Source organism: Amblyomma maculatum, chromosome 10 (assembly GCF_055883805.1).
Source record: "Amblyomma maculatum isolate TAMU_Amacu chromosome 10, ASM5588380v1, whole genome shotgun sequence".
Lineage (NCBI taxonomy): Eukaryota > Metazoa > Arthropoda > Arachnida > Ixodida > Ixodidae > Amblyomma > Amblyomma maculatum.
This window is the reverse complement of record NC_139353.1, coordinates 143,595,223-143,607,272: the sequence shown is the minus strand read 5'-3', so window position 1 is coordinate 143,607,272 and position 12,050 is coordinate 143,595,223. Positions and strand designations below refer to the sequence as shown.

Genomic DNA, 12,050 nt, shown 5'->3' with positions numbered 1-12,050 from the left:
CCTTCTAAGACTTGTGCATGCGTTTCTCTACAGCACGATCACCTACCTGCGAGAAAGCTAAGACTGAAGCAATCATCAGGAAGAGCATTAAAACAGCCCTTGGTCTCCCCATAAGTACGTCTACGAACCAGCTCATGAAGCTATAGGTGTGCACAATATGCTGGAAGATGTGAGAGAGGCCAATCAAAGCTCCCATTACGAAAGGCTGTCAAAGACCCGGATGGGAAGAAGCATACTGCTGAAACTAGGCATTCGATACGAAAGCCAAGTCGACCAGATGACGGATGCCCCGATGGAAGTCAGGAAGCGACTAAAAATCCCCCTGCGGCCACGAAATATGCATCCAGAGCATCACCAAGAAAGAAGGAAGAAAAGGGAGGAAACGCTGCAGAAGATTAATATATGTCGACTCCACCGAGTTTGATGACAGGCATGTTATGGTTGCGGTAGTTTCAGATTAACAAAGTCTAAGAATAAGCGGCTAAGTTGGGACGAGCTTAGCTCACAGGGCTGAAGAGGTGGAGATTGCCCTTCGAAAACAGCAATATGCAATTTCTCAAGGAAAGGGTCTCTTCACAGGCAAGAACGATACTGAGAACATGTAGACTTGTCGGTTAGTCTTTGGTATACCAAATCGATGGTTGAGCTCCATTGCATGATATGTGTTCTGGGATTACTGTCCAAGTCAAGGTAGAACATAGTGTATTTTATGGTTTGCAGGAAGTTTCTACACGTCGCAGAAACACTCGTCACAGTTTCGCCCTCACGCCACTCGGGTAGGACAAAACAAGCGTTTCACGCATGCCACTACCCACCGGCATCAAGTGCTCCTTATGCCACAGTCGTTGACACACGTCGCAAGCAATGCCAAATTGGTTGTTCGTGAATTCCGCTTCAAACGTGCGCGGGGAACAGCGTGATCACGTGATAGGTCATGAGACGGCCATTCACGTCCTCATCTACGGACGTCTCCACCTGTTCGCATCGGTCTTCCAGTAGGGCAAGGCACGCCGCTGTTTCCTCTCCGCGTCCTGGCGTCTGCGCTTGGCAATGCGCTCTTCTCTTAGCTGCGGCGTCTTCGCATCTCTCTTGGCCTTGCGCCTCTCGATCTTACTTGCCTCAAAGGCTAAATGTCAGGCAACTACCTCGGGGTCCGACGACATGAGTTTCTCTCGTCTTCTACGCCGCGCAGTGTCGGCCCCGCTCTCCTTGTTTTTCATGACAGACTCTCTTCGAGACTCTACCAAATCAAAATACCGGATAGAGAAAATTGAGACACCTGTATGCTACTTCACAGATCATCGATCAGTCTCTCATCTCTATCAAGCAAATGAATAAAAGATATGTCTCTCATTGCTAAACATACATGACCACCTCAAGCTCAGCCGGAGAAACATACCTCTCGCTACGTATAATCTGGCATAACAGAGCTAAGCCATTGCCGTTTTTTGTAGCAATACATGCATTACAAATTTGTTTCATTCAAGAAAACCGCTTTTTTTTCTTCACTTCCTAATGTTGAAAGTTGCAGTTAGATTAGAAATATACCCTAAAATACCAATGTCGGCTATATAATACGTTTAATAAGAAAACTAATTTCTGCAAGACGGGACTATTTTCCCGTCCGCAGAAAGAGAAAGGTCTTCGGATCCGTTGTTTCCTTTACATTTCCTCAAAAGTTTGCGTTGATTGTGGTGAGCTCCTTTAGCCACCAGCCTCGAAGCCTTGCGCAAGCACGCGCTGGAGCGCGAGGTTTACACTCATTATAATACTGCCCTTTCTTTCAGTGCATATATTGGAGAGAGTGTTAAGCGTAGGGGTGGACCTCTTCATGAGGAATGGCGGGAAGAATAGGGACGATAACATGAAAAAACAGCTGCTCTCGAAAAGTAACAGTGTTTAACGGTACATCACTCTATCCGCTGTTTCTCTGTCGTCTCTGTACACTTCTGTTATTTGACTAAACGGTCGTAGGAAAAGTAATTTAAATATAATCTATTACTTTTTTGTAATTGTTCAGTTCCTTTTGAGGGGCTGTAACTGACGAATGTAATCGATTATATTTCGCATGAAGTAATTGTAATTGCAATCGGTTGCTCATTTTCTGTAACGGTTACAAGTCTGTACGGAACTACGTTATTTGCGTTGGGGCTTTCCTTCGGAAATATCTTGATTCATAGCTCAAAAACTACTGGAAAATGCAAAGAGATAGGCGATAGAGCTGCGCTCTATTGGCTCAAATTCTACCGACATGCTGGAAATGCAAATAGCAGCGTTGTATGAAAACTCGAGACGTCGTAATTGCATTCGAGGCTTAGTTACGACAGGGCGCGATAAGCAGAAGAGCAATTTAGTATGTCCTTTGGTTTACACTGTCAACCGCGATTGCCTTTTATGCAGCTATGCTGTTTGGGCTACAGTTAAGATGCCTAGAATATACAGAATATAAATGAACAAACCTATTCCAAATGATAAAGCATATGCACCTTCATTATGGATGCTACAGGCGCCTTGGTCGCGAACTAATGCTTTCTCTTGCTTTAATGGCGATACTCTTTGATACACTAATACGAGGATCATTTGAGCCGAATTTAGGAAAGAAACGCCCTCATCGCAATGAACGCTTTATAGGGTGCTTTATTTTAAGGCTTTGTTAACATCCTGCTAAACGACTGCTTCAAAGTGTAGATGAAGGTCGCCATAAAAACTGACAGAGCAATGTTTGTATTATGAAACTGTAATTCCCATTACAATGACAAGAAATATAAGTACACTGTTATATGCAAAAAAATTGTGAGCCTCAAAAGTTATCTGGAGAAAGAGCTCATGATCAATTATCTTTTAGGCACTTTCCGATAACTGCAAGGGGTTTAACTGAGAAGGCATTGGTGTTCCTTAAGCGAAATAAGTGACATGTGATGCACGCTTATTGGTCCAAAGAAGAAAGGAACAATGTTCCAGTCTCTTACATAGAGCATTTATTTCTGAAGTGCACACCGAAGGTGGTGTTCGCAATAGTTTTGAATGCGCTTCATTGGTTGCGCGAAATAAACTCCGGGAAGCGAAGTCGAGAAGAAAAAGCACAAATCATCACCAAGGGTTGCTGAAACCGCTGCAATTGCCGCGTCGAAATAGCCGAGAGACAGTAGAGGCTGAGTCGAGGCACGGCCGCTCGATGGAAGCGCACTGGGTGCGGCCTGCTGCGTCGCGCCGCCGTCAATGGGCAAGCGCGTCCTTGGGAAGTTTACAGTTGCGCCCGCTATTTCAGCTGAGGGCGCCACCGTTCGGGGACACGTCGCCGCCGGGGTCGCCGGCTCTGAGCGCGCGGTTTGCTTGCTTTCTGGACGCGTTCGCCTCGTGTCTGCGTGGTAAACGCACACTTTTTTTGTGTGCGCGTGTGCAAACACGTTAACGTTTAGACGGGATGCGTTTGTTTTTTAAGGCGAAAGCCATTCTAGGCTCATGGAGCGAACATTTGTGCGCAGAAGCTGTGGCTGTAATCTGTGCGTCGCATCTGTGCACTGGTGTGTCTGTCGCAAAAGCGGACGTGCAAAGAGGGAGATTAGGAATGAAAATTATTGATGGTAATAGGTAATCAATAAAAGTTATAAATAGACATTGATAGAGGTAATGACTAATGCTAATGACTAATAACGGGTAATAATGACTAAAATGATTTGTAATGACCAGTATATCAAACTATGGCATGTAATGACCACAATTGATTAGAAACGAGTACAAGTGCTTAGCGATGTGCGGTGATGACTATAATAGCTAGGCATGACTCATCATTACTGCTAATGACTATGAAATTACCAATATGTGAAAGGATGACCTTTAATGACCACTGCTGATTATAAATGAGTAACCTTCTTAGTTATGAGTGGTAAGGGCTACAATGACTACGCAGGCAGACGCATCATGACTGGGAAACGACCAATATATCAAACGACGACTTGAAATGAACTGTGGCAAACGATGAGAGGCAAATGATAAGACAAGGGTAGGCTTTCGCCGTCCTCCGCTTAAGAGACATCTAAGAGACCCTCAAATTTTATCTGCTGAGCTCGCTTCAGGCAAAGGCAGTAGCAAGGAGTGGAAATGCACTCGCTTCCTTTGAAATGAAAGCGGCGCTGAGGTTAAAAGTCCAGATGCTGAAGCATAATGCCCTATCAGCTGCCATTGAATTTTCTACAAGGGGCAGCAGATTGGACTTGTTGGTGATAAATTATAGGTTAACAGTACAAACAACGTGACGGGAACATAGGAGAAGAGGCGGCACAACCGCGCTAGTTGTGTCGTCCTCTTTTCCTGTGTACCCGTCACGTTGTTTAACCTATTTAGGTACCATAAAGCTCGCCAGTAAACTAAGATTTTTACCGATGTGTTGTGAAGCAGATGAACATGATGAGGTGGCACCAGAAGCTCTTCTCGCAGGTTATGCTGCGAGGACATATCAGAAAACGGTACGAAGCGTTTTTTTTATATAAGCATAGAATTTGTTCTATATTTTGCCGCGCTAGTCTGAGTGGCCTTGCAGGCAAAGTAGTCTGTGCATACAACATTTGTGTATTCTCTTGGGACTGTTTGAGCCGATGCGATAAACTGAAAAGCCCCGTTCCACAGAAAATCCGGCGCCCGCTCTGTCGGCGGAAAGTTGAAAAAATACCTCTGGTAAGAGGCACGTTCGTTGGTGATATGGCCAGACACCTTTGGCGCATTGAGAACACGACATGTTCAATGTGGTTGCCAAATCGGAGAGTCAATATGATGTAAGGGTGAAATGGGAATTATTGAAAGTGGGACCCTTAGATCCCAAGTCAGGCACACTATACTCTTATAGGGCATGTTCGTACGGCTTCAGTAAAAAGGGGCTTTATATAGCTATGTGTAGGGTGCTATTTCATATAATGCGGTGGCTTAAGGCTGAATTCTAATGATATATGCGACAGAGGCAGCAATTGCGAGAGACGGTGAATAAGCAGGTAGCAAAGAGCGGGTACTCTAACGAGGCTCTGCAAGGAGATTTAAGAACCCCAAGTTTTGTTTATCACTACCAGGTTGTTGCTTAATTTATGCGATATTTGGTGATGGTTTTGAGGCGACATGTCAGTCATGCAAAAGCCTTTTGCAGGAAATATGTCAACTGAACCAGTTACAGGTTGATGAAAACCAAAGACAATGGAGGCTTGATGTACCCCGCAAAGAAAGTAATCAAGCTTTGTCAGCTTACGAGCACCTTCATCAACAGGATGATGAAGTCTGAAGAGGTCCGGTGAAGTAGCAAGCTGTGTAAACTTTTGATTCCATCATTCTTTTCTCACTGTACACAGTACCTGTAGCTAATCTATGAAAACAATGATCGTGCCCATGCTGAGGCGCTATGCAAGATATGGTTAAGTTGCGGCACCCACTGACTGCGAGCTGGGCTGGAAATGTCAACTCAACAGTGGAACGACATTTATGGCTATGGCATAAACCTCTCTCATGAAAGGTTTTCCATCTGCGATTGGTAATTTTCTTCCTTCTTTGTGTGGCCATTTAATAAACGTACTCGGCTGCTCGCTGAATCTCGGCTGCAGTTGCGCTCTGAAGCGTGAACATTCTTGTGATCGCAGCTAAGAGTTTCACAACAGGAACACTCGATGCGCGTTCTTCCATTGAAAATTACAAACCTGCAAAAATTGTACGGGTTTGCGAGCTGCCAATAAAAATGGTAATAAAAACTTTCGGCGCATATACATAGTACCTTGAGGCAGACCGGCTCTATGAAGCGCGCTTAGTTCGGTGATGCAAAATGCGAGAAGCCATGATGGATAGCCTTCTGGCGTAAAAAGTCTAAGGTCTCCAACTGAGCCGAAGATTCCAGGTTATCATGTAGATTTAACCTAACAAACATCTTCATATTTCCAACGTAACATTTGTCAGAATGAGATAGAAAGGTTAGTTACATGTATTTTCACAGAGGTTGCTCACAGTAGGAAAATATATTTTTATCGGATAGCGCTGTCAGCTTAGAACAGGTTTACATAAATTTGTCTATAAAAGCTGTATGCAGGAATGAGTAAATGGTATGAAAACGACCCACGGAATTCGCGACATAGTTAAGTGGTTATGCATTAGGCTACCATGGCAGCTGAACAACTTCGAATTGTTCACAGCCGGGTGACATTTTCGTGTGACAAACAACTTGATCCGAATGCAACATCACGGTAATGCGAGCTCTCCAATCGAGTGGCCTTGACCCACCGCCACATTAAGTTTTGCGGGGTACACTCCAGTATACATCGTTGCCGAGCAAGCGCTAGGTGCTGACATGGTCACACTAGACATGACAGTATATACTAATTCGTGTTGCCTAATTGTGTGAAGCGGAGCTCTTATATCCTTAAAATAAAAGGCTTCTACCACGCCGACGCCTCCCTGAAAGCGCAGCCAGGCGCAGCTCTCCGCGCGCGGCTGTCCCCGAACGGTGGCGCCGCGGCGGCGGCGACGGGAAGTAGGCGCCTCCCGCCGGTTTAGGGCGACGTAGCAGGCCGCACCTAGTGCGCTTCCATCGACCTAGTGCACTTCCATCGAGCGGCCGTGGTCGAGGTGTTAACGTAAATACTGGGGAGAGGAGAGGGCATGGTGCGCTTTAGGAAGACGCACCATCTGATGCGGACTGCATGACGGCGGCACAGTAAGGGAAAGATGCCGAGACAGCTAGCGTATACATTTTTCTTTTTCAAAAACGCGCAGAAGTTATGGATGCTGTAGCGGATAGGGTATTGCGCAGGGAGGGTTGAAGGAGTGTGAACACTTACTAACAAAAGGTTTTATTTCCTCGGCGCGCTTGTGTTCTAAGAACTTGAAGCTGCAAGGTTTACGCCTGCATGTGGCAATCTTCGGGATTGAAACATCTATACATCTACTAATTACTGTGCAGTATAGATGTATTGGCGACAAAATGTGTGATGTAAACTGGGGGAGCGGGGCAAGAGAATGCTTTCCCGAAGAATGAGAATCTCTGGGAGTTAGTTGCGCATATGTTTGTTTATTTGTGGAAAATTACGGAATCCCTTGGTTGCCAAACAAATTATGATAAATCCTATGTGGTGAAATCAAGGCAAATTTGAGAGTATGCTTTAGCAGTTCAAAGGACACTGAGGAGAATATCACGTTGATGTAACACGGCTCATGCACAAGAAACATAGCGACGGTTCTGAACTTTTCTTACCAAATGAAAATGGCAGTATGTTCTTGAGCCTCTCCAATGCGAAGGATCCGTCTTCATTCAAAAATCGCGAGGGGTCGAACTTATCCGGCTCAATCCAGTGTTTGGGATCATTGTGAACCGCCCAGATATTGGGGATGATGGTTGACCCTCGCGGCACCAAATACTTTCCTATCACGACGTCTTGGACGGCCCTGGAAGAATAACTGTCGCAGTACGGGAAAGCACAAACACCCGGCGATGTTCCACGCTCTGCGCGGCTTTGTGCGCAGAGTAAGAAAACGAGAAACAAGTATAAATGTTTTACGAATTTCGCCCTCAACTTAAATATACGTGTACATGTAGCTGGCATATTTCGACAAGTGGAGCTTCACGCACTATTTTCAAGGCACATCTTTTTTCATGACTAAGCCGAGAACAGGGGCTGTTACCGGTCTCTCTTAGGTAAATCGACGTTATGCAACCAATGAGCTTGAGATACTTTTTAGTTTTCAGAAAGATTTGTAATTGCCATGAAAAGGATATAGAAAATCCCGAGCGCTTCTTAGCAACGCTAAGCCTGGGTACTTTGAACAGTGTTAGATGATATGTTTTGCATGTCAGGCAAGACAATTGTACATTACCACGTGCTCAAAATTATATACATAATTAGTTTGTAATGCCCCGCCGGGGTGGTACAGTGGTAAGACGCCCGACTACTGTGCCGGAGTACCCGGGTTCGAACCCGACCTCGGCGTCTGCGTTTTGATGGAGGTGAAACGAAGAGGCGTCCGTCTGCTGTGCGATGTCAGCACACGTTAAAGATCCCCAGGTTGTTGAAATTACTACGTAGCCCTCCACTAGGGCTCCTCTTTCTCTCTTTCCTCTTTAACTCCCCCCTTCCTCTCGTCCCTTACGGCGCGGTTCAGGTGTCCAGAAACACAAGTGTGACAGATACTGCGCCTTTCCCTTCCTGTTAACCAATTATTATTATTATTATTATTATTATTATTATTATTATTATTATTATTATTATTATTATTATTATTAAGTAGTTTGTAAACACTGGCACGTGAAGCTGCTGGTCTAAGCGAGCTTTGCTCCCAATACATTTATTTCGTTTTAAAAATAAAAGTTGACTGATCGAATAAATTTAGCCTACAGACCTTTCCATGCCGTGTAAAAAAAAAGTAATTCTTCATATTGTCACGGTGTTGCCGACTGGGGCTAGATTAACAGAGCCGGTACAGGTAGAATCACACGGTCCATGGCTTAGATACGTCCTGCGAGTCCGGAGCCGATTCACTTCAACGTCGTCTTTCACTCTGAGCGCCCCCTGGCATTCCTCCCTCCTTAAGCGTAACGCACACAGTTACACGTGCACACAAGCGTACAAAAGCAACCTCCCCCCCTCAACAAAAAAAGTTTGGAGATGTAGTTTGTCAGTCACCGTGCAAAGTACGGCTTCAGTCGCAAGACATGAACTGGCTCTGGACGAGGTAGCCGACGGCCTGTGTGCTCTGATCCATCCGGGAGCACCTCGTAATTGACGTTACTGATGCGTCGCACGATTTTGTACGGTCCGAAGTAGCGGCAAATTAGCTTGTCTGAAAGGCCGCGGCGTCGTACAGGAGTCCACACCCATACCTGGTCCCCGGTGTTGTAGGAAGCTTGTCTGTGGCGGAGGTTGTACCGGCGTGAATCCCTGTCCTGTTGCTGGGTGATGTGGACGCGTGCTAGTTGGCGTGCTTGCTCAGCATCTTGGGCAAACTGCTCGGCGTCAGAACAAAGTTCGGTATCTGTTTGGTAAGGGAGCATTGCGTCCAGCATCGTCCGAACCTCCCTGCCGTAAACGAGGCGAAACGGCGTGAAACGTGTAGTCTCTTGGACTGCCGTATTGTATGCGAACGTCACATATGGTACGATCGCATCCCAAGTCTTGTGCTGGGCGTCGACGTACATCGCCAGCATATCCGCGATGGTCTTATTAAGCCTTTCCGTCAGCCCATTGGTCTGCGGATGGTAAGCAGTAGCTTTTCGATGCGCCGTACCACTGAGATGAAAGACTTCGGCCATCATTTTTGAAGTAAAGGCAGTCCCTCTATCAGTAATAATACAGGTAGGAGCACCGTGCCGTAGTATGATCTGGTGTACAAAGAAATGGGCAACTTCAGACGCTGTACCACTAGGTAACGCTTTGGTCTCGGCATAGCGAGTCAGATAGTCTGTGGCGATGATTATCCAACGGTTGCCACCAGAGGACCGAGGGAAAGGACCGAGAAGGTCCATGCCGACTTGATCAAATGGTGCTCGTGGTGGTATTATGGGCATGAGGAGGCCCGCAGGCTTTGATTGCGGAACCTTCAGACGCTGACATTGCCGACAGCTCTTGACATAGCGCTTAACAACAGTGGCAAGGTTGGGCCAGTAGAATGTCTGTCGTATCCTAGCAAGTGTGCGAGAATAGCCCAAGTGGCCAGATGTTGGTTCATCGTGGCACGCGGAAAGGATTTCCTCTCTCAGAGCTGTGGGTACCACGAGGAGGTAGGTTCTTGACTCGGATCTAGAGTTCTGCTTATAAAGCACACCACCTCTCAGGCAGAAAGTTGAGAGGCTCCGAGAAAAGCACTTAGGTATGGTGGCTGGCTGACCTTCTAAATAATCAATCAGTGCTCGTAAATCTGGATCTGCACGCTGCTGATGTGACATATCTGAAGCATCAACAGCTCCGAGGAAACTGTCAGCGTCATTCGTGTCTGGTGGAGCGAGCTCGACAGGCGCGCGGGAGAGCGTGTCAGCATCTTCATGCTTATGTCCGGACTTATAAACAATAGTGAGATCGAACTCCTGTAGGCGAAGGCTCCATCGCGCCAGGCGGCCGCATGGGTCACGCAGGTTGGCCAGCCAACACAAAGAATGGTGGTCAGTGACAACTTTAAATGGGCGACCATAAAGATAGGGGCGAAATTTCGCAGCAGCCCAAATAATGGCGAGGCATTCCTTTTCAGTAGTTGAATAGTTCGTCTCGGCGCGGGATAAAGTACGGCTGGCATAGGCGATGACTCGTTCAACACCCTCTTGACGTTGCACGAGAACCGCCCCAAGGCCAATGTTACTGGCGTCGGTGTGTATTTCTGTCTCCCCCTGCTCATCGAAATGGGCTAGAACAGGCGGCGATTGGAGACGGAGACGCAGCTCGGCAAAAGCAGCTTCTTGTTCGTGCGTCCAAACAAAAGGGGTGTCTCCCCGGGTGAGCTGAGTCAGCGGTTCAGCGAGATCAGCGAAGTTATCGATGAAACGCCGATAGTAACTGCACAAGCCGAGAAATCGGCGAACAGCTTTCTTGTCACGTGGAATCGGAAATTCCGCAACAGCAGCAATCTTGTCAGAGTCGGGCTTCACGCCGGCGGCGCTGACAACATGGCCGAGAAATTTAAGCTCTCGGTAGCCAAAGTGGCATTTCTGTGGCTTAAGTGTCAAGTTAGCGGATCGAAGGGCCTCGAGTACTGACCGCAGGCGCTGAAGATGTTGTGCAAATGATTCTGCGAAGACCACCACGTCATCTAGGTAGACTAGACAACACTGCCATTTAAGGCCGGCGAGGACAGTGTCCATCATCCGCTGAAATGTGGCCGGCGCGGAACACAGGCTGAAAGGTAGAACTTTAAATTCGTAAAGGCCGTCGGGTGTGACGAAGGCCGTCTTCTCACGATCTCGCTCATCGACCTCAATCTGCCAGTAGCCGCTTTTTAGATCGATGGACGAAAAATACTTTGCACGCCGAAGGCGGTCGAGAGAGTCGTCAATCCGCGGCAAGGGGTAGACATCCTTCTTGGTTACGGCGTTCAGTTTGCGGTAATCGACGCAAAAACGTAACGTGCCGTCTTTCTTTTTAACTAGAACGACCGGGGAGGACCACGGGCTATTGGAAGGCTGGATAACCTCATCTTCGAGCATTTCCTTAACTTGTGACCTAATAACTTCGCGCTCGGTCGAAGAGACGCGGTAGGGGTGCTGGCGGATTGGGCGCACATTATCGAACGTCACGATCTGGTGCTTGGCGATGGGAGTTTGATTAACTTTTGACGACGATGCAAAACACTCTTTGAATTCGAGTAACAATGAAAACAGCTGGTCGCGCTGGCTGACCGATAGCTCTGAGCTGACATCGAGATTGTCGAGGGATGTGGGCGGTGGCACGGTTTCTGCGGACAAGCACTCGGAGACATCAGATATGCGTTCGGCGAAAGCTACGGAAGTGTCACGAAAAAGGTGCCGATACTCGTGCGAAAAATTTGTAACAAGTACCTTGGACTGACCACGGTGAAGATGTATCAAACTGCGGGCCACGCAGACTCCTTGTGTCAACAGTAACGATACGTTAGTTTCGGCTATTGCGTCACCATCGTTAAGGGCATTGCATTTGACATTAACGAAGGTGCTGGTTCGGAGTGGCAGAGTGACACTGTCCTCATAAACTCGAAGCACATTGAGTGGTCGCTTTGCACCGCTGAGGGCCACTGCTTTTTCAGTAGAAAACGAGACCTTAGAATTCCGGAGGTCAATAATTGCGCCATATTCACGAAGGAAATCTACGCCCAGAGTCAGGTCACGCGAACAGCTTTTCAGAACAAGGCAGCTTACCACAAATGTTGATTCTTGAATTTGAACTCTGGCCGTGCACATGCCCAGAGGAGTAATCAGATGACCACCCGCGGTGCGAACGTTTGTGCCAGCCCACGGAGTCAAAACCTTCTTGAGAACTGCGGCAAACTGGCTGCTCAAAATAGAATAATCAGCGCCAGTATCCAACAGAGCCTGAACATGGCGACCATCCAGTACTACGGGTATGTCC

At 47.1% G+C, this 12,050-nt stretch overlaps 1 protein-coding gene across 1 annotated transcript in view; it reads right to left on the bottom strand.

Annotated features, from left to right (window-relative positions):
• Positions 1-12,050, bottom strand: part of LOC146177604 (cytochrome P450 2J3-like) — a 43,826-nt gene that overhangs the window by 4,494 nt on the left and 27,282 nt on the right. The window contains exon 5 of the mRNA XM_084581162.1: positions 7,220-7,410. Within this exon, the coding sequence (XP_084437288.1) occupies positions 7,220-7,410 (191 nt within the window). The remainder of the gene's footprint in view (positions 1-7,219; positions 7,411-12,050) is intronic.